This window comes from Doryrhamphus excisus, chromosome 20, assembly GCF_030265055.1.
Source record: "Doryrhamphus excisus isolate RoL2022-K1 chromosome 20, RoL_Dexc_1.0, whole genome shotgun sequence".
NCBI classification, from domain to species: Eukaryota; Metazoa; Chordata; class Actinopteri; order Syngnathiformes; family Syngnathidae; genus Doryrhamphus; species Doryrhamphus excisus.
The window spans coordinates 2690128-2713584 of NC_080485.1; the positions used below are offsets into that span (position 1 = coordinate 2690128).

The 23457-nt window shown below is 40.4% G+C and overlaps 1 protein-coding gene and 1 long non-coding RNA gene across 9 annotated transcripts in view; one reads left to right on the forward strand and one right to left on the reverse strand.

Annotated features, from left to right (window-relative positions):
* The first annotated feature begins 149 nt into the window (after positions 1 to 149).
* Positions 150 to 22479, forward strand: LOC131107788 (uncharacterized). Its single transcript, XR_009120332.1, has 3 exons — positions 150 to 1210; positions 12963 to 13072; positions 14723 to 22479. It is a non-coding gene; the product is annotated as an uncharacterized LOC131107788 (long non-coding RNA).
* adgrb3 (adhesion G protein-coupled receptor B3) overlaps positions 4078 to 23457 on the reverse strand; it is a 170583-nt gene continuing 151203 nt past the window's right edge. For 2 of the 8 annotated variants that reach the window (XM_058058090.1, XM_058058087.1), the window contains 12 exons: positions 19666 to 19816; positions 18573 to 18642; positions 18120 to 18186; positions 16277 to 16380; positions 15093 to 15191; positions 14711 to 14882; positions 14473 to 14568; positions 13005 to 13044; positions 9420 to 10096; positions 9091 to 9126; positions 8136 to 8240; positions 4082 to 5682 (listed from right to left, as the gene is read on the reverse strand). In XM_058058090.1, the coding sequence (XP_057914073.1) occupies positions 5494 to 5682; positions 8136 to 8240; positions 9091 to 9126; positions 9420 to 10096; positions 13005 to 13044; positions 14473 to 14568; positions 14711 to 14882; positions 15093 to 15191; positions 16277 to 16380; positions 18120 to 18186; positions 18573 to 18642; positions 19666 to 19816 (1806 nt within the window). In that variant the 3' untranslated portion in view covers positions 4082 to 5493. Of the gene's footprint in view, positions 5683 to 8135; positions 8241 to 9090; positions 9127 to 9419; positions 10097 to 13004; positions 13045 to 14472; positions 14569 to 14710; positions 14883 to 15092; positions 15192 to 16276; positions 16381 to 18119; positions 18187 to 18572; positions 18643 to 19665; positions 19817 to 23457 lie in introns of all 8 variants that reach the window. The other 6 variants (XM_058058094.1, XM_058058086.1, XM_058058093.1 and 3 more) reach the window with 5 other exon arrangements.

Consider the following 23457-nt stretch of genomic DNA (forward strand, 5'->3'; position numbering starts at 1 on the left):
GTGCTACTGACAACCACGCTGGGTCATGTTCAATGTGGGAAATACAATAAACACATCTGGTATTGGCTGTTCAATTGTGCTCATTAAAAACAAAAAGTTCCCAATAACAAACTGGGCTGCACGGTGGTCGAGTGGTTATCCGAGTTCAATCCCACCCTCGGCCTCTGTGTGGAGTTTGCATGTTCTCCCCGTGCATGCGTGGGTTTTCTCCGGGTACTCCGGTTTCCTCCCACATTCCAAAAACATGCTAGGTTAATTGGCCACTCCAAATTGTCCATAGGTATGAATGTGAGTGTGAATGGTTGTTTGTCTATATGTGCCCTGTGATTGGCTGGCCACCAGTCCAGGGTGTACCCCGCCTCTCGCCTGAAGACAGCTGGGATAGGCTCCAGCACCCCCGCGACCCTCGTGAGGATAAGCGGTAGAAAATGAATGAATGAATGAAATAAGCAAACCAAGAATCAAGTTTATTTGTAGTTCTAGATGTATTTAAGGTGTTTTTACTCACTTATTTTGTTTCTCCTACAAGGAAATTATTTTCCCACAGCATTTTACACATCATATGCAAATAATGTGTAAACTACGTAGATGATGACATCATTTCCAAGACAACCAATAGCTAGTCTTCTTACTGAAACGTTAGCAATAGTGTTGGCTACGGTGTACAAGCTACCTCCGGCAGTTAGAGATGGGCTCTTTGGCTCTTTGAGGGGAGCCGTTTCTTTCAAAGAGCCGTTTAAAAAAACGGCTCATTTGGCTCATTTTTATATTTATTAAGTTTTAAGAAGCCAGCCTGGCCTTAATTATTTTTATCCTGGAAATAATCACTGGGAGGAATGAATTTAGATATCACACCGGTATGAGTTTGAATTATTCTGAAATACAGATTCTAAAGTTTTAAAGTCTGATTTGGATTCACTGTAAATATTCCACAGGGTGCTGCTGCTCTCCAAGGCAGGGTGCATTCACGTGTTTCTGTGTTTTTTGGTTTTTACTAACACACTCACGTGAAGGCACCATGCACCGCTGGGCTGCGCTCCTCCCCATGTAACTGGTGGGGGGCGGGGGTCCCATCGTTCATGTTAATGAGCCGTTCAAAAGAACCGGTTCGTTCGTGAACGTCACAACACTTCCGGCAGTCTGAAGAAGCACATAAAGACGCTTTGTTGACTTCCAAAACCTTTGAGCCTCCGGGAAACTTTGGCCTTTGGTGAGTATATATTTATATATGTGTACAAAACACCGCAATAGATGTCATAAATGTTGTAAATGTAAAAGTTTGTGTTCTCAATAGTGTGCCATCAGCAGTTAGTCATGTGTCTTGGTTAGCTACTAGCTTTAGCATATCGAATGTACGGTTATAGATAGTACTTGCATTTTTTTATTGTTACCATACGGTTACATTCATATGGAATAAAGCTTAACAATAGAAAAGAGTTGGAATTATTGGTTCCCTCAGTGGCTCCAATGTGGCTCCAATTTTGACATTGAAAGTATTATAAATACTGTATGTAGGTGCTTTCTAAAGAAACAAAATACTGTAAGTGGTTTCCTAGCAACCAAAATGTGCCTGCCTTGATCTTAGCTACACCGTTGATCTTTATTGTTTTACAAAACAAATCGGATTCTTGCTCTCTGATGCATGAATGTCTGAAAAAAGTTGAAGAGAAAAAAGTCATGTGACCTTCGATCCCAGCCTTCACCAGTATACAATATGGCGTCTTCCTCCACGTGCGATTATCCTTGAAAGTTTCAATAATGATAAAAGAAGCAAAAAAATGGATACAAAAAAATACATTAAAAAGAAAGGAGGAAAAAAAAACATACCGACCAGAGAACAAATTGATAAAAAAAGAAACTGATTAAAAAGGAAGAAAAAGATGTAAAAGATAAAAGACAAAGATAAGCGTTTAAAAGAGAAAGTAAACACATACGCATACAGTGAAGACCCCAAATAATGTGTACATTTGACCTGAGTGACCTTGGCTCTGGATGAATAGGATTCTTGTTCTGATTCTTGTTCATTTTGTAGAAATATGTGTATATATATAATGTATATAGTATATTATATGCTATATATGTCTATATATGCTATATATGTCTATATATGCTATATATGTGTATATATGTATATATTCATATATATGTATATATATGTATGTGTATGTATGTATATGTATGCATATATATATGTATGTATGTATATATATGTATATGTATATATGTGTGTGTATATATATATACACACATATTTCAGCATATAATATATATGTTATATATAATAAATAAATATTATATATATATATATATATATATATACATATATATATATATATACATATACATATATAATTCTTTTATTATTTTTTTTTTTTATTTATATATTACAAAACCAAACCATCCCCAAAAGAGAGAACAAAAAGAGTCTTTTTAGTCACGGCCCCTTGCGTGTCGTGGTCGCGTATGTGTGCAGCGGTCACAACACGGCCCGCAGTGTGTCCGCAGGTTTGAACTCTCCTCACAGGTCGGCGGCAAAGCAGCGCTCCGCCTCAGGCTGGAGCGCCGCCCGTGGGAGGAGAGTGACGCAGGATCGATGTGATTGTGTTGATTCACACTTGGACTGGGTTTAGTGTGTTCAAGCAGCCTGCAGGGAGCTGCCACTCACGCCACAGCTCCATTTAGTAACACGCAAATAACACGGCTAGCACGTGTTGTCAAGGACACGCCGCCTTAGCTCACAAACACCGGCCTCACATTTGCTCACCATTTTCTAGAAAAGGCTTCTTTTTATCATTCAATGTGTAAACACATTTTCATTGTTCATTATTCTGTATACAATATATCATAATAGCATCATCATCACATATTACTCATTAAATAATGTACATTCTTTTTAAAAACATTTGTAGGGATACTCCAGTAAGCCTTATTTGGCAATGTTTTTTTAAATTATATTTTATGAAAATAAAAAACCCTAAAGACATCATGGTAAAATATCTAACAAAATATTGCAATATTTAATCAGAGTGAGGGGGGAAAAAAGAAAAAAAATATATATATAATTATTTGGAAAAAATATAATTTAAGACTTTTTACTTTATGTTACTAAAACGTCATTGAAATTATGGTAGGAATATGTAATACAAATATTTTAAGTTATTTGAAAAAATATCAAATTTATATATATTGTTTTATATGAAGCAATTTTATTTTAGGATTACATGGAAAAAAGGTATGACAACCTTTATTTTTTAATCCATCACATTTTATGAAACAGACTGCATTGAAATTAGGGCAAAAAAGTAATATTTTGCAACATTGAATATGAATATGCATTTTTTATTTGGTAGAATTAATGAAAATATGTGTTAAGGTAAATAGATACATTTTAATTTAATAACATTACAAGGAGAAGAGTTAAAATATTACAAGAAGTAAGTAAAAGTTTGAAAAAACTAATGTTATGTATTAATAGGAATGAATTTAAAATGTGTAAAATGTTGATTGTACATTTCTCTTCTATATTGTTATGCATTGTATCACTGCACTTTCATGATTAATCATTCACTGCCATGCAAATTGCAGATCTTTGGTCCATTCATTCATTTTCTACCGCTTTTCCTCATGAGGGTCACAGGCATGCTGGAGCCTATCCCAGCTGTCTTCAGGGGAGAGGCGGGGTACACCCTGGACTGGTGGCCAGCCAATCACAGGGCACATATAGACAAACAACCATTCACACTCACATTCATACCTATGGACAATTTGGAGTAGCCAATTAACCTAGCATGTTTTTGGAATGTGGGAGGAAACCGGAGTACCCGGAGAAACCCCCCCCCCCCCCCCCCCCCCATACATGCCACACATACCACATACCGTAGCTCCCCTCAAAACGGAAGCGGTTGTTTTTTTCTTTATTTTTCTAAAAGTTCTTGCCTCTGAATGAGTACGATATCCTGTTCCTGTACCACAAGATACTTTGTTTTGATGAATTACAGTATTTGGTGTAGTCTTGGTCTCATGATGTCAAAATGTGGACAGTACCATGAATAAAACTAAAATTAAACACCAAATCTATTTGAAACCAGAACCCTTTAAAGTACAAACTATGAACATTACTGGAGCACAAATTCATCACTTATTGGACCGAGGATGAACAATTACCTCATTATTTTAGTATATTTTTAAAATACACCAGAAGGTAGCTTGAGTACTTAACAGCAGAAAGTAGCAGGCATCATTTAATAATATAATTGGCATGAAATTCAAAAAAGTCTTAAAGAAAAAAAATGTACTGAAGCCTCTGTCACTTCCAATGCTGCATATCAGCATTCTTTTTAAGCTTCAGCTTTACAGATGCCACGTCTGCCCTGCAGGTAATTTTCTGGTGAGAAGGCATCCACCTCATGAGACCTGAGACTACTGCAAAGGCTAAAGACCTAAGATTGGCTGGAACATAAACAAGTGACAATTTGGGTTAAAAAAAAACAAACTAAAATAAATCAAAATAAGCACAAAGCTGAAGTCGCTCCTTTGAAACGAAGGCGGTAAGGAAGTAAGCCAAGAAAGAGCATAAAGTTGACACCACGTCTGAAGCAGTACGAACATATTTCCTCTTTTATTTACATTCCTTTTCAAATGTTAACATTTTCCCTAGAACTTTGAATCAGTTTGGCATTATTTTTATGTTTTTTTTCCTCATTAAAATAAATTGGCACAATTAAAACATATGTAGACAAAAGTTTATTTACACCATACAACATTTTGTTTTTTGTTTTTTTAAATATTTTATACAGGGCCGCAGATGGGAGAGCTTGCCGGGGGAATCCTTCAAGCAGGTTTCTGCAGTATTAAAGTTGTGAAATATATTATTTATATAAAAGTGAGTAGTATCTTTATTGCATTGAAAGCAATGAAGAATGTAGCTGGACAAACATTCATTTTAATAATGACACAAAAGATCCTCTTTGCCTCGTTGCCATGTTTCTTACTAGAAAGTAAAAAGTGTCGTAATGGCCAAACCGACGGTTATAAACTTTTTAAAAACCTGCATAAATATATACATTGTGCTCCCGGGTCTAGCAGGGATCAGACCCAATGAAGCCGGGACCACATCATGGCGCGTCATTTGCTCGGTGAGGTTTCTTCTGGAGAGATGTGTGGGTTGCTTTTTTTGTTGTTGTTCCAATTCCTTTGAAAGATAACACGTGATGGTAAATATTGTACACCAGGCCGCCCCGCACTAAGTACACTAGTGAGAATACAAAAAAGTAACACTGATGGTTTTGCTTTTCCTCCTCCCCCCCATTGTTCCTCTCGGTCTCTCTCTCGGTCTTGCTCCTCAGTCTTGTGTTGGCACATGAAGTCCCTGCCACGCTCCGATTATCCAGACATGAATGCCAAGGCTGTTAGAAAAGTCTGTAGCTTTATTCAGTGCAAAATACATCGCTTCTCTCCTCCTTCCTTGGTTCGTATTTGTCTTCTCCCGCACCTCTACACCTCGGTTTGGAAATCCCCCTCCTGGACGTCCAACGGGAGGTTGACACACTTTTCCCACTCTGCAGGCGTCATCTCCAGTGAGTCCTTGGCGCTAGAGTCTAGTACATTCATAGTGGCGTAATTCTGGTACTCGCACGCCGGGTTGTAGCTCTCCCACGGGTTCTTGTTTGGCATCGTCTTGTCCTGCAAATACGGGCGTTGCGGCGCAACATTAGTGCCACGGCGTCCTCATCACGCCTTATACACGTAAAATACTTTCAAATGTCGTATCATTCAAAAGAGCGGATCAGTGCAAAGCATCACAGTCAAACATGGAATCAGATCCCGGTACAGTGGAACCTCTCTGCCGCTTGAACTACGGAATTCCAAATAACCGACATATCGCTCTAAAGAAGTTAACCAGTGTACTATGGTGACGCAAACCGGTATAAATGATCAACATAAACAAGTAGAGTTGATGATTGCGCCGCGGCAGATATAGCATCACATCAATCAAATGCTAAGTATTTACTCTGCCGACCGCTCATTCGTGGGACAAAATCATTCTAAACACGGAACAATCATCCTGACATCAAGTTGAAATAGTGATAACTGCCGCCAAACGTTGGCTGAATCTCCTCTTACGGCGCATGAATGGAAGCTAACAGGGGTTAGCTTAGTTTTGCACGCTCGTGAGGTTGTCTGCGTGAGTATATTTCCACCACGTTGTGTTTAATGGCTTTAACGGAAGTGGGGAAGCGCCTTTATTTTTGAACACGGCCCCTCTTATCCGTAAACACACAAACACACGGAACGCACTTCTGTGACCGCCATTTGCCTCGTGTGTGACCGATATGCAACTGGAAGTGCATGGGTGACTACATTTGACTTAATTTAAGCGCAGGCATTACGTTTGTTGAAGATTTAGTAGCAATGCGTGCACGGGCTGAAATAAATGTACTTTAAAAGTGTATTTCATGATATACTTTAAGGTTTGTAGCCTTTTATACAAGACTCAGCTGAATATAAATTTGATATCATTTTATAATCGTCATATATCACAAAAGTAATGTATGGCCGACCCTACAATAAACAACAATATGTTGTAATGATGAACGGCATCGTATGGAGCACGTGCGGTGCGGCGTGTCTGGGACTCAAGCAGCTTTACTTACGTTCAGACTTGCCTTACAAGTGTAAAAAGAAGTTACCCACAGTTAATGTTAAAATGTAAAAACAATAAAACATGAATTTTCTTGATTGATGAAGGTATAATACAGTGATTCACATAACTCTTTCATCATTTTTAATAATGACACAGGTTTAACCAATGTAAAGCATGCGGAAACCACAACAAAAAAAAAGTTAGCGGCTATGATAGGTAGTAGCTTCCGAGAAAGCTCATGTCACACTATATTCCAACCATATTCTCCAAATTTTAATAATCCTTGTTAAGGATGGTCCTTCTTGTGGAGTATGACTGCAAAAAAGCCACAAAAAAAATCACAAAAATAAGGACATTTCAGAACTGACCTCTCGTACAGTTGCTGTCCTTTTGGGAATGGCTATTGGGACGTTTGCTAACAGCGCTTCACAAAGTTTTCAGAGAATTCAAACTCTCAATTGTATGGACTTTGAGGTTCCACTGTTAGTGTGGTTCTACAAATCATGGCCCCTACGAGTGCGCAGTTCCGTGTGGACGTGCTCGCACTGACATTCCACAGACGCTGTGGCAATTAGGAAGAAGGCGCCGCTTGGTGGCGGGCGGGGGGGGGGGGGGTATGAATGGAAAGTCATTGGTAGAGTAGAGTCACTGGGGGTGGAGGTGGCGAGGGGTTGGGGAGCGAGGGGGTAGGGATGTGCTGGTCTTCTGTAGGACTGACTTTTGGACTGTACTGGTGCAGTGTCATGGCGGTGCACACTAAGTCATCTACTTCTCACTGATCAATCAAATGAAGCCATTTTAAGTCTTTTGAGGATCGTCAGTCTCACTATGTGGAGGTGTTATAACCAATTAATTGAATAACAGACACTAACATTTCTGATTGGCCACAAATTTGAATGTCGTTATCAGTCATCTGAAAACGTTGGTTGACTCAAAAGGCGCGTGCAGTACCCCAGACAGTATCAGTATCAGACCTATTTTCACTCATTATGTGTATACATCATTAATGTCTGACCTGTTCTTACACTGCAGTCACATTGTAAGAATACAAACAATGGGGAATTGGGTAAGTTGTAGCGTAAATCCAGCCTGAGAAGAACAGCACATTTCAGGTCAAAGATGTTGATCGATTAAATAATCGGCCATGCATTCATGGTTGAAATAAAAAGGATGAAGTTGCTAAGTCGATAAATGCGTATGTAAACCAAAGTGCATTCATGGCCTTGCATTGGAATGGATGCACTCTCGATGTCAACATTACCAAACATCTTCCTTCCCTGAGACTGGCCTTATGGAGAAAATGCCTATTTCCTTTTAGGAGGGGGGTGGGCCCACCAACCTCCAACCCCGCCCCTCCAAGGAAGTTCACTTCCACACCAACAACTTGATCTCCATAACCTCTCATTTGCACAATCACCACACACATGTAGCCTGCACTGAACATCTGAACATCTAAATAAGCTGCTTCCCCCACTGGTTTCCTGTTACTCACCATGCTGCCCATATTTGGTATGTCTCGAAATCGGTCCAGGGTTTGAAATTTCTGATTCAGTTCCTGGAACAGCTCCATGTGTCTTTTCCTGGTGTGCATGACTTTCTGCAATGGCAAGGGTTTTTGCTTTGGTATTGACAGCCAATAATGGAAATGCATCTTCTCTCCACCCACTCGCACTGTGATCAATGTGTTACTGTCAAGGTAGTTTACTCATCGGCCAGATCTGCTCGTGTCGGCATAAACTCTATATATGTACAAGAAACTGCCAAAATAAAGGAAACTATTTGATTGAGACTGGCAAGAGTATCTGCATTTAACTTAATTCTTTTGTGACAAATTGCCTCATTGAACATTTTGTTGGTGTAGGAGAAATCCTTATAATCCAATCTTGGCGCAGGGCTTCCATTTAGAAAGGTTGGTGTGTGTCTACGTTCAAGCGGAACGCTCGCCATGCCAAAACAGCTGCCAGAAGCTCTCATTCTACGTTTCCTTTACTTTGAAAGGCTATATATGTTATATATATATATTATATTATATATATATATATGCAGTAATTTGGCAATGCGATTGAATGTTAACACCTGCCAAAGTGGGTGGGAATTTGCACGCTAACACAAGTGGTTGAAATCAAACATGAAATGTGCAAATGGCTTTAAAAGCATATCATTTCCAAATTAACATAGGGCCGATGGATGGATGGATGGAAGATATGGAGGACAAAATGGAGAGGAGAATGCTTGCCCTGTTTGTCAGCGGGACAGCCTTGCTTTTACCTTAACTACACAGCGTGACAATAAATCTTGTTGGGTCAAGGCTGTGTAGTTCCAATAAGCTTAAGAGGCACAAAAAGTGCTAGTAAATCAAATGACAAAACACAAGGATGGTTTTGCTCCGTATATTGAAACAATACGACAGATGCATGTCTTAAGGCGAGAAACGTGTTTTGACATACCTCAAAGTCCAGATCGGAATATCGTGATTTTCTTCTCTGTTAAAGAAAAAAAGAACAAATACATGAAGATATTAGGCATTTAATGAAGCCACAAAGTGTGGCCGATATTGAGCACAAAGTGCACAAACTGTATCCACTTCTCAAATGAGTCTCGTGTTTACGGACATTTGAATTAATTCATTTGGAGAAACACCATAACACGGAATGCCATAGCCCGAAGATCTTGTACTTAGCGTTCATGTGTGGGTGTGCCTAATGTTGTGTCCATTGCCAAACAATCCTGTGTTCCGTCATTGTATGCATTTATATTAAATGTATGTATTATATACCTCCAAGGAGCTCATGGATATTGTGGAGCCTGTCTCGCTCCGTGAAAGGCCCGCGCTCTCCTCCATCTCAGCGAGGAAGTTCTTGACGGCCGTTCGGGGTTCAAAGGGCAGGTTCTGCATCTGGTCTGGGGCGCTGGGGTACTGCTGCTCCAGGTTGACATTCATGTGGTCCATGCCTGACGGGCTGATGTTAAAGTCGGGGCTCATCTTGTAATGCATCAACCTCTCGTGTGGCAGCGTATCCATGGTGATGTTCATCTTGGCATCCTCCTTTAAGTGGGCGGGCAGCGTGGCCGATCCGGAAACGGCCGCCGAGGCACGGGGCATGACTATGTAGTCTGTCTCCATCATCTGGCTCTGTGATGGGTGGCCCTCCATGTCGTGGCCCCCCATGTTCTGGTCACTCTGGCGCATGGCATCATCGGTGCACAGATACACGGCGCGCCGCAATTCCGCGTTGCTGTCGGCGAGCGACTGCTCCTTGAGATCGCCCACTCCCATAGACATGTGCAGCCCTGAAGGCTGCTGGATTATCACTTTGGAGATGATGTTGCCAGGCAACGTGGAGTAGTTGAGGCCTTCAGGAGCTTTCTCATCCTCCTCGTCATTGAGGGAAATGCGGGAGAGGGTGCCTGTGATGGTGGCAGCACGACACGAGCCCATGTCTTTGTGGAGTGCTAGGAGGAAAAAAATCAGAAAATTAACTGTCACAACGTAAATATGGCCGAATCAGAGACTTCCAATCAATTTGAGAAGAATATGCTAAAGCTGACTAAAGATCATACCAGACCACATATGTTGAAATTCATCACAAAGATACTGTCAAACTGCAGCTTCACCTTACAAATCGGTGATGCAGTGACCTCCGCGGTCTTCCGAGGCTGAGAAACAGGAGCGTTCTACAGGTTCCTGTCCTTGCTCTGATGTCGTTCAACATCTACACCCACGGCCTACCAGAGCCAACACCACAGAAATATGGCTATGCTAATGACCTGGCCATTGCGGTGCAGTCACCAACAGCTGAAGATGAACACACCGTCCTCATCAACAAGTGCCTGGGCTTCCAGCAAGCCCAGAGCGACCTTGGCATGCATTTGGACAGAACACTCTCCTTCAAACAACATCTTGAAGAGGTCAAAGTGTCTTCAAGGGTCTCAGTAATCCGACATCTCATAGGCACTAGTTGGGGTGCCTCCACCAAGGTGGTGCAGATCTCCACGCAAGCACTGCTCTTCTCTGCAGCGGAGTACTGTGCTCCAGTCTGGTGTCGAAGACCTCATGTCAAGAAGGTCGATATTGTTAAAAACAGTGCCCTTCGGACCATAACTGGATGCCTTAAGCCCACCCCGGAGGCTGCTACCCTTGCCCTAGCCAGGAAGGACCTGGAGACACGACCAACACAGTCTGCACTCACTCCCAAGCAGACTCAAATCGCACCATCCTTGCAAGGCGGCCCAAGAGAAGCTTAGTTCCATTCCTGAGGACCTGTCGACAGATGCATGGCTGGCGACTTCCTGGACGCTGGAGCGGGAATCGGCATCAAAGTAGTTCACCTGTCCTGTCAGCAGCGGACCCTGCAGAACTCCCTAAAAACTGGGATTGGACACTTCAAAGCATGCCCGAGGAAGTGGGGCCTGGCAGACCGAGCCGCATGTGAATGTGGGGAGCCTGACCAGACTGCAGACCGCATTAGCACCACCAACCCCGTCTACAAACCACCCTCAGAGGCTGACCTCTAGACAAAGATGTGACTGAACGCCACTGAGCTGGATATTTGATTATGACACATGAAACAGGAAGAAGACAAGAATCTATTGTCTTCTGAGCTGAAAGGGGTTAAGTGTACTGATAGCAGACTTTTCATCTTAGCTGAATGCAAAATTAAGGTACTTCATTAAATGGAAAAAAATATGCCCGCCCTCTAAAAAAGTCATTTTTTTCCTTTGACTATATTTGGCTAATGAATGAGAAAGATTTATGTTTCCCTTCCACACAAAAGAATAATGCAAGGAGATTTCAAAGTCTGACAAGAGCACTCGGGGACTGGATACCTCTGCCAAGGCATTTGTCAACTGAAATTTCTAAAGCTAAAAGGATCCGATTCCAACTTTATTTCTGGAGGAGAAGATAGATTGCAAAGTAAGATGATATGAAATAGGATTTTTTTTGGTAATTGCTGCCAGCGGTGTAATCTGGATCAGATCCAGATCAAACGTGACGTGAAAAGGGCCTTTCTTTTCATTTCTAAAGATAACATTTGTTTTTGTTAAAAGTGTGCAGACAGGAAGTTGCAAAAGAACAAAGCCACAGTCATGCAAGCTATGACAGTAAAACTAAACTAAAATAGTTTGGATTCCATCATTTAATGTTCATGGAGGACGTAAACAGCCTTAAAGCTTGCATCCCATAAGTACATCCTCATCAACTTTTATACTTGAGGTAACAACCCAGAGTGTGACTTCTGCTCTAATAATAATAATTGTAAAACACTGCTAGCACAGAGGAGAGTAATCTGTGAAATGCGCTGCTGCTTTACTACCGTCTGTTCTTGGTCATGATTTATTCATGCCACCTGACTGCTCTTGCCTTTTGAGTCAGTTAGGTCCACTTTAGTCTGACAGGATTGAGGAATGTGGGCCAGAAGACCTGCTGAGAACTGTGAATAAGTGTAAGCTTTAGACTGGAGTTTAGCTTAACCTCTTGGGAAGATTTCATCACAAAACTTCCAGTTGCACTTGTTTACGTTGAAAAAGAACTAAAGGCGGGGTGATGAGGGAAGCATTCCCTTTCCACTCATATGACTTAAAGGACCTATTATGCTTTTTCCACTTTTCTGACCTATAAATGTAATTACAATGTGGTATTCTTGTATTAAACGATGTCAAAGTTTCAGTGATTATAATTGGAAGTGAGCCCTAAAAGTTTGACATGGCTCAAAATGCTCAGTTTCAAAAGGCGTGGCAAAACTACCCCTTTGTGATGTCACAGACGGGCGGACTTCCTTATATGGTCCATAGTTAGGAAGCACTTTGGGCGTGTGGCCAATCACAGCAGTGTAGGCATGCCCGGAGGCGGGCTGTGGGTGGATTAAATTAAAACAGACCGTTTTGGCAGGAAGCACAAATGAAAGGAAATACAGCTGGAATAGGTGCAGATTCTGCAAAATGTAAAAAGTTTTCTGTGCGGGTTATTGTGTGTAGCTGCTCTATAGGAGACCACAACTCAATACAAAGGGTCGAAAAATGAGCATAATAGGTCCCCTTTAAGTCATAAGTAATATCCTCCATCCTCCTCACATTCTTTGATATCGTCAATTATAGTTACAGAAATCCTAATGACAGAATTGAACCCAAAAACATTGTCACAGTCTGTTATTGACTTAAAAACAACATCTAAAAGGAGTAGCCAACAGCTTTTTCACACTGTTTTGTTCTCAGATTAAAGTCGGCACTTTGGTAACTGTGAAAAAATTCCTGTGGGGATTGTTGGTTGTTATGTAACGGGAGCTATTTTTACTGTCTAACCTCTTTTTGTGTTTTTTAGATGCAAGGCGAGGATATTGTTAAGAGAACATGTGCGCTTTACCTGATCTGCAGGCGATGTCCACGTCTTTCTCAAAGTCTGTCTGTAAAAACAACACGGTCACATGATAAGTAAGATGTTTAATATACTTGCAAGTCATGCATGCTTTTATTTTCTGGCGTCTGGACTGCAGTCATGTATTTTACATGGAATAAGTCACAGTACACGCTTACAGTTAACTCTGCTGCACGGCTTTTAACAGAAACCAAAAAAGGGAGCACATCATCTTAATTGTCGCCTCCCTGCACTGTATGTGTAGGAATTGATTTTAGGATTGTATTGTTTGTTTTTGATGGCTTTGAAAGGACTGGCTCCACAATACTTAAAAAAAACCAAATAAAATCAAAATAAAAAAACAAAAAAAATAAATTGTAGAGCTCACCCTCATCCAAATTTACAGTCTAGCATGCTGACTGAGGTCTGAGGGCCAGGTTCAACCAGTGATGTCCAAGACCAGAGGAGACTGGGACTTTTCTGTAGTTGACCCCAGACTGTGGAATGCTTAGTTTAGCATGCTAATGTGCTTGGAGCCGGATGAGCATCTTCACCGCTGTATTTCATTATATGGCTTAAACTTTGCAGCTTTTTATACAAGACTCTGAATTAAAATGCTATATATGTATATATAATATATATACATTATATGTTATAAACACTGAATTTAGATTGTATATAGTTTTATACCGTCATATTGCCATACAGCCCAGAAATATTGTGATATATGCTCAGGTCCACGTCGCCCAACCCCAATGCACACATATTTGGTCGTAGATCTCGGTAGAGTGTGGAGGTGGACCTACTGAGGTTGCCAGTTAGTGCATATCAATGCATGATGATGCAGAAATGGGAAGCACTTTGCAACTGTTGCATATGACCGTATTGAACCCAAGAGAGCAAGACACTATTCTGCTTTTGTGAAGACTATTTCCCTCGGAGGGGTATTAGAATGCTAATGGAAGATCATTTCTCCATCATGCCAATGGCATCGTGGGGCTAGATGAAGAGACTGGCATCCCAATTTCAAAGGTCGGGCCGAGAGCGGTGCTCCATTATCCTAGGGGGGGAAATGAGGGCGATGCATGCCCGTACAGGATGGGGTTGGTAATTTCAATCAAATTGAAGTAAAGGATTGAGCTTTCATTCTAGGAGGAGCACTAATGTCATGTAGCATCTATTCACAAATAATTATGAGGGAATGAAAAACGATGCATTGCTAAATGGAGGCAAATATAGCAGAATATCTGAGGCAGACCATTCCCTTTCATCCTGTCGGGGATGCTGGTCAACCTTTGACTGTGAAACTATTTGCTCCCATTGGAAATGATAGAAATAAAAATAAGTTAACCACCGGAGAATTTGACATAAAAACATCTGCGTAACATACTGAACTGCCGCAAACCCCGGTGCTGGGTGGAAATGAGGCTTTTGATGCATGGTAACGATGGCTTTAAAGAGAGGGAATTGCATTTACCATAATCTGAGCGTGGCCATTAGGGAAGCCTCCTGTTGCATCACCACTGATTGGATCTTGGCAGTTTCTGAGTCGACATCTGAAAGCATCTTGGACCTGAGGACGGGCGTATTTTCATTGTCTGAGTGGAGTTCTTGCAAATTATCAACATGTTTATTCGCAGAAGTTCCAAAAAATCCTGAAAGTAATGAATCTTCATATCGGTGATGGATTAGAAAATATGCAGTGGCCGCTCTACCTCTCTCCGTAGGATACAGTGCACCATCACTATGACGAAACCCTGCAGCGAGTCAAAGACCGCAAAGAGGATCTGAAAGAGGATGGAACGCTTGTCCGTCATGGCGAGCACTGCGGACATCCAGGTCAAGGCCAGTAGAGGTAGGACGACACAGGAACTCCACAGGGACGCCCTGAGAGGAGGCATATAGAGAACTGTATGGAGCTGGTAGTAATATAAGGGCGGCCGTTAAATTCATAAGCACAAACAATTTGATTTTTTTTCATGTCTGCTGTGATGTGATTTATAGCGAGAACGTGAGTTGCCACGGCAGTGGTTCCACATCAGCGTGGTGAACCTGCTGTATATGCAGCATTGTCTCATCGATTAACAAGTCACTTACATTGCATTGCTAGCTGTAGTCGCTGACAAAGCAGTCGTTGATACGACGCCGCATTTGGCGCACTTGAGAGTTAATCCCGTGTGAGGCTCACTCATCTGTCTGTGGGGCAGAAGAGACAACGGCGTGACCAACGACGCTAACAACCACTCACGCTGCATCGTTAAATATTAGTAACGGCACACGCAGCCAGCTTGTGGGCGTACTACAGCATTTCATCTTGAACTTATTCTGCCAAAGAAATGTGCATTCATGTCACTCCCAGGAGAGAGTTGACCTCTTTACGTTTATGTCCTATGCTTTCTTTTAGACGCCATTTAAATGAGCTCTGAATTGCCATATATGTTTAAAGCAGCTGTAAATATGCATAGATTTTTGCTCCCAGACTCCCCTTATGGTTGTAAAGTGTAGTTTACTTATAAGCAACTATCGTGTATCAAAATCTAGAACAATGTTAACATGCAATTAAAAAGCATGGGACTTTTTTTTTTTTAGCATTTAGCAGCTTTGTTACAAACATTCATTCATTCATTTTCTACCGCTTTTTCCTCACGAGGGTCGCGGGGGTGCTGGAGCCTATCCCAGCTGTCTTCGGGCGGGAGGCGGGGTACACCCTGGACTGGTCGCCAGCCAATCACAGGGCACATATAGACAAACAACCATTCACACTCACATTCATACCTATGGACAATTTGGAGTGGCCAATTAACCTAGCATGTTTTTGGAATGTGGGAGGAAACCGGAGTACCCGGAGAAAACCCACGCATGCACGGGGAGAACATGCAAACTCCACACAGAGATGGCCGAGGGTGGGAATTGAACCCTGGTCTCCTAGCTGTGAGGTCTGTGCGCTAACCACTAGACCGCCGTGCCGCTTTGTTACAAACAAATGAATATAATTTTTTTTCTGTATTATTATTAATAATTTTCAAAATAACCACCAACTGATCATTAACTGACCCAATTAGCCAATCAAGGAATTGTCATAAAATGTCCTACCCTAGCAATAAAACAAAGAACTTAATGTCTTGAAATGAGCACATGATGATTAAAATGTCCTGCAAAGTGTGCGCAAGCAATTGAAACAGCTCTGAAAAGAATCGTTAGAACAAAGGACACATCGTTGGTTTAAAAACATGCACCACTTTAGTCATGAATTAATAAAGAAGAAAAATGAAGGTACTAACAAGGACGTGCTGTCATACCCTGCACGATGCTTCATCTTCTTGTCCAGTATACCATCCCTGGACACTAATTTATTAAACACCAGGATACCGATCACCATGTTGACCTGAAAGTGAAGGGAACAGATCTTCAATAAATCAGACCAATGCAACCATTATTCCAAACTTAATGTCAAATGTATGGTTTGCCGACATTACAATTTCCATTAGTAGCCGATGACTGATGTCATTGTCATATTTCTCCACCTCAATTTTGCGTGTGTTCACTGAGTTTTGACCTCTTGCTTCTGGTTTTTTTTCCCTCATATCTGTCACATTTCAGCCAGCGGATGAGCCATGCCATGCACACTCAGTCCGGCACGGCAGCCTTAGGAAAAGATCTGCCTAATAAGAAACACTTTTCCTCTCAAAGGCACCTTCGACTTGCATTAGCAGCAACTCCACTGACACAAAACTGGGGCAGCAGAGTGTGATTTTGAGTTTAATACAGCAGCTTTATCAAAAAATAAACCAGCTTGTTCCTAAAAAAGGACAAATCAATAAGTCATTATTGTATTCTGATGAGAAACTTTAGTTGATGGTGCAAAATGCACAACCCAAACTTGCTACCTGAATGTTACATATGTACAATCAATGCGATCCTGCCACTTATTAATAAGATTAAGATTAAGATATGCCTTTATTCGTCCCTCAGTGGGGAAATTTGTATTGCACAGCAGCAAGAGTACAGAATCAGTGAAGCAGTACAAAATACACAATATAGAAAAATAAACAATATAAACAACCCAAGTATTAACAAAATCAACAGTTTTTCCCAGAGTTATATACAATACAGTATGTAGATAATATGAAATAATATTAACTCTCTAGTTACACATATTTTACATGTAAAAGTGTCATGCAATCTGCTATATGTGCACTTTGAAATCATTTATTTGATGTAAAGTGTGTTATAAATGTATTATTATTGTTATTTTATTAGAATTATTATTATTATTAGTTATAGTAATGTTATTATATTATTATTATTATTATTTTGTTAATAATAATAATATTACTACCATTATTATATTAATATTATTAACAACAATATTAATATAATAGTAGTATTATTATCATTAGTTAGAGAGTTAATATGAGGCATTATGGAAATACTTCACATGGAACTTACTATATTATAAAAATAACCCTCCATTACAGAAATGACTAGACAACAACAGATAATCCACACAGCCAAAACCCAGGTTTTTGTGAAAATATGCATTTCAAGCATAACTTTCACTTTGACACAAATTTATGCCACAACAGAAACAACAAAAACAAAACAAAAAATGTAAAAAACGTATAAATGTCTTTGGGATTTTGTGTTTGGGTTGAAAAAAACATAAATAAGTCTTCTGTAGCGAATGAGTTAATGTGATCTTTCACCCCAACGCCTCACACCAAGTATTAAATGATGAATGCCACCTTATGCTACAACGGTGAGTAGTTTGGGTCCCAAAGAAATAACATTTTAACACCTAATGGGATGCCATCCATCTTGTCCTCATTCGGGTCACAGGTGAGCTGGAGTCTATCCGAGCTAACTTTGGTCACCATCCAATCACAGCCTCAATCTCTTGACTCAGAGGCTAACATGTTAAACACTCGTCCAACGCATTAAACACTCTACCCGAAGTTTTGACTTTGAAACCACAAACCTCCCCAGAGACTTTGTTTGCAGCTTTCTATGCAACATAAGCGCAATTATCTTTGCTTAAATGTTGAGTGCCGCTTCTTTATAGGGCACCTCAATATCTCATATCTGCCCTGCAGTCAAGAATTGGATCTAATGGTTGAAACTTACCAGAACAACAGCAGCTGCGGGCCCAACAAAGGCGTACAGGAGCCCCCCCTCCAAAGACAGCCAACAGCTGCAGGGAAAGCAAGCAGTAACAGTTAACTTGCAGCCAGCCATTAACATCGGAGTTAATGGCACACATAATAACATCCGCTTGTATTTTCCTCAGTTGTCAGGGGAGCAAGCGCCATATGCTGGAACTCTATTTGCAGATTTTCACACACTAAAAAGAATCTAAGCATTGTTCATTCCTTTGGTATCAAGCTGAGATACAACTCACGAGAAATTGGGGTCTTGCTGAGCGATCTCGAAATCCGATTGGGTTCATGCTACTGTCTTTATGGGTCTATTTAAGATAAGTGAGCCACTGCGGAGACACTTAATCATTGCGCTTAAGTGTCGCAATAGATGTGCTACATGTGCACTGAATGTTAAAAGGATTAAAAAAGGCAAACTTACTATAAGGGTGTCCCATAGCCTTTTGTTTTGGTGAAGCCCATTGATACAGCAACCACTAAAGCCGGCAATCCTTGAAGAGAAAACAATAATTAGCCAAGCGCTCTTGTGTTATGGGATACATATGAGACATTTTGTCTGCAATATGCTGTGAAAATCCTTACCAATTCCCACAAAATAACATTAGTTTACACAATGAAATATGTCAACAGTGCACCATGAACCCGGAAAAGGAAATTGTGATTTCACATGATAAAAGTTCGAGCAGCCCTACAGTAAAAATCACTGTACAGTGAAAAACAAACAAACAAACAAACATCCGATGCCTTGGCATGATGGGCTCAGTTCTTACAACTGTGTGCTCAGAATGTTAATGTTCTGGAAAGCGCATGAAGGTGCTATTGATGTAATCGGCTTCCTCGAGTCAGGAGGCGCATGCAGCCCCCGTGGCCATCCACAATGTCTCTCTGCAGTGCTGAAGATGTGAAGTGTACACACGGGTGTCATAAATCACCGCCCGCGTACAGTTGCAATATTTCACACAGGCCGAATGAAGATACGAGTAACATTTGGCGTGCATCCCTTTTTCTAATCAATTTTGAAAATGTTTTAAATATAGAAAGTTATGCAGATAAATGAGATTTCAATCAATCAAAAGCATTGGGTAATATACAAACAATCTGTCTTCCTTAACATCCCATGATGTGTAATGGCATCTTTGTTATAAATCTAAGTGAATAGGAGACAGGAAGCGGTGGCTCTGCAATGGCTAGGAGAGCCATGTTTGTTGCTAGGTAACAAGAAGAATGAACGTGGGCTCTTTCAAAAACAAATTCATTGTTGTATTTTTTTTCTTTTAAAATGAGACATCGGAAAGAAAGAACCTTTTGGACCATGATCCACTCAAAAATGTGTCAAATCATGAACATTGAGGTTTTTTTTTGTTTTTTTTCTTTCTTTGCTTATGCAATAGAAAATCACAATATCGAACAGTAATTTGATTTTACAAAGCATTGCTGGCCCCCTTAGGTTTAATCAAAAGACAGGAATTTCACTGTATGTTGGAGAGTTTGAGGAAAATCTATTGCTTACGTACCCCAACCTAGACAAAGAAAACGCTTGCGGATCAGCCTGGTCCGAACCTTTCCCGTCACTGCCATGTAGGACTGCCAAGCCTCTGTGAGAACCCAGCAGAACGATGCCAAGAAGAAGAAGTGCAGAAGGGCCGTGGTCATAATGCAGACACCCTAGTCACACATGGGAGAGAAAAGAAAGATGCCAGTTTCATGAATAACATGCGTAAAGCTTGGCGGACGTAATATAGATTCCCTAACAGCAAGAGGTGCCAGTCATTGCAGTGTATGGAACAAAACATAAATATCAGTAGGCTGCACAGCTTCTGAGGCAACAGTGGCCCTAAAAGATCAGAGCTGGTGGACTGCGTCGCATTCCTCTGCATTGACCCTCATTAGTATGCCGGGGATCCCACCTGCAGGCATGCGAACCAAGGTCAACCGCTGTACCCAGAAACACAAAACCAAAACACTTCCTAAATGGTACAGAAAGCCTGCTGGAGGCAGGAGATAGCATTCAAGTCAAATAATGGAGCAGCTCTTTGCAGCTTCATTAGCTCGTCCATCTTTGTTCCACAGAGAAACATCGCCACGGGGGGATTGTTTAGGAGAGGATTAGAAATAAAGAGATATCCTTAAGTGTCTTGTCAAGGCACACTGACATCTGACAGAGACGGAATTGCGCTTTTTTGTAAATCGTCTCAGGCAATCTAGTTTAGTTCGGGGTAAAGACCGAAGTGTATCATCCCATCCACACTGTGTGACTTCCCCCCTCTGAGAGAACCACTCTAAATCCACCCGTTATGCTCACAGGGTTCAAACCAGAGAATAATCCTGTATTACCTCATACCTGACAAGTGGGTAGGTATTTGCTTAAACCCACAGAGGGCATTAAAAGTGCCGTCTGCCTTGGTTATGTACTGCATGGGAGGTGCAAACTTCCCAATGTGTACATTACTCCTTCTTGCTGCTTCGACATTGCAAACCCGCTCCCATGTAACACACACAAGCATTGGTTATGTTTGTTGTCCGCTAATAATAGTGATTTGTAGTATATGATTTGTAGTATATGATAGTGTATGATTTGTAATAGTGATTTGGTAAAGTTTAGCTCCTAATGTTAGCTTTCATTGCATGTATAGCCTATTATAACCACATGACGGCTACGTATTGTCACTTGCTTCTCTGAGAGACAGCAATTGCTGGAGAGACAGACATTTACCCCTACGCCAGATGGGGTGAGTGACAGCCATGAACAACAATCATTTTATCCAGGCCGAATGAAATTATGACTTTAGTTTAACTTTGAGGCTACTTGTGTTCAATCTGTTTGTTGAAACCAGTATTGGTAACATCTCCTACCTGGTGGTGATGTTCTTACAGTTCTTGGTTGAAAAGAACTATGTGGAATGAAATACCAAATGAACTTTTGTGGAGTAGGGTCTTCTTTACTAACAAAATAGGCTAAAAGGATACAATTTATTAAACATATGCACGTACTTATATGTATTACTGTGGTTGTAGTCTGCAGTGATGAAGTACCTCTATCCATTCAATTTCCATAAAGCTTATCCTCACTCAGGTCAGGGCAAGCTGGAGCCTATCCCAGCTGTCTTTGGGCGAGAAGCGGGGTACACGCTGGACTGGTGGCCAGCCAATCACAGGGCACATATCGACAAACAACCATTCACACTCACATTCATACCTATGGACAATTTGGAATCACCGATTGACCTAACGGGGGATGCCCAAGCGGTTCGAATCCAGGTATTCCCGATCTCCTGACTGTGGCCTACATACTAACCACTCATCCTCCGTGCAACACTGAGAACCCAATTATTACATTATTGATGCAGTATAATACAACCTGTACAAGCTGTATCTGTACAGCACAACTGTCAGCAATACAGACATCGTAATGGGTCTGAATAGTGCAGGTGTACCAAATGAAGTGTCAAGTAAGTTGACATAAAGAGCCATACATATCAGGAACACAATCTATTAATACACCCTGTTGACCAATGGATGTTTTTTTTCCAGTGTTCCCTCTGTGCTATTCATGCTCATCTGCATTACACAAGGATGACTATACCATTCAGCCTCATTAGTGTGTGCAGATAAAAACTCAGCATTGGGAAAGACGACAGGGACATTATGAAAAGCATGTTATGAAAGCGATGGACGGTTGCAGGCAGTCATACAAAAAAATGTGAGATTGAAACCGGGAAGTCACACTGGCCTTTAGAAAAGCAAATGTCGGGAAATGTGGAGCTCAGTGTGTTGGTATCCATGGAAACAAAGGAAGTGAGGAAGGACCACATTAAAACATGGCAGAAGTGATAGACACTGAGACTGGGTGGAGGGTGATGGGGAGCAGTTAAAGACGGTCCAGCAACAGGATGCTTAGGCCATACATTTGAAGAGTCATTATTCATTATTTCCAAATGCATAGCACGTTAAGCTTGAATAAATTAATTCATGAATTACACATTCTTGAAAGCAAACGTATAATGTCAGGCATTGGCAACATTGAGCACACAAAAATGGTATTTCAGTAATATATACAGTAGAGTGAGGCAAATCATACTCTTGAAGCATTAGAAACTGACTCTAATTGGATTAAACTCATGTTGACTTAGCGGTTACGCTAAATCCCTCAGAGCACTGAGCAGTTTCATTTGCCAATCACTGAATTGTTTCCTTATTTTCTCTCCTCACGGATTACAAGAGAGCCACTTGCAGGAGAACACAGGGAGCATGCACAATTGACAGTAACTCTTTTAACCTTTGGCTGCAGACAATAATAATCAACCTGTTACTCACAAGTAGTTACAGTGTGAAAGAATAATAAGTTTGCTCAAAGTGGCGAGTTCAGGGGTGGGCAAACTTTTTGACTCGCGGGCCGCATTGATTTAACAAAATTGACGGGGGGGGGATTATGTAGTATTTTACACGTAACAGTCCATTTTTACACCTATATTTTTACACATATTTTACATGTAAAAGTGTCATGCAATCTGCTATATGTGCACTTTGAAATCATTTATTTGATGTAAAGTGTGTTATAAATGTATTATTATTGTTATTTTTATTAGAATTATTATTATTATTAGTTATAGTAATGTTATTATATTATTATTATTATTATTATTTTGTTAATAATAATAATATTACTACCATTATTATATTAATATTATTAACAACAATATTAATATAATAGTAGTATTATTATCATTATTGACAACAACATTATTATTATTATTATTATTATTTGTATTACTATTATTGTGCTTGTGCTCCTTTTTCCAGGAGTATTTTGTAATATTACTACCATTATTATATTAATATTATTAACAACAATATTAATATAATAGTAGCATTATTATCATTATTGACAACATTATTATTATTATTATTATTATTATTATTATTATTATTATTATTATTATTATTATTATTATTATTATTATTATTATTATTATTATTATTATTATTATTGTGCTTGTGCTCCTTTTTCCAGGAGTATTTTGTAAACAACAGACCACATCAAATAACGAAATTGATAAAGCAGCTACCTCAACCATCAAAAAGTTGGCTCAAGCCACGATGCCAGGTTGTATGTTGAGTTTAAGTGAAATACTTTGGAAAAAACAGGCGGGCCATATTGAAACACTTGGCGGGCCGGATGTGGCCCCCGGGCCGTAGTTTGCCCACCCCTGGGCTAGTTCAACACCCAACATGATATAATGATTATTAAGTAGGCGTGGGACAGTATGAGATTCTGATGGTATGATAACCTTGGGCCAAAATATCAC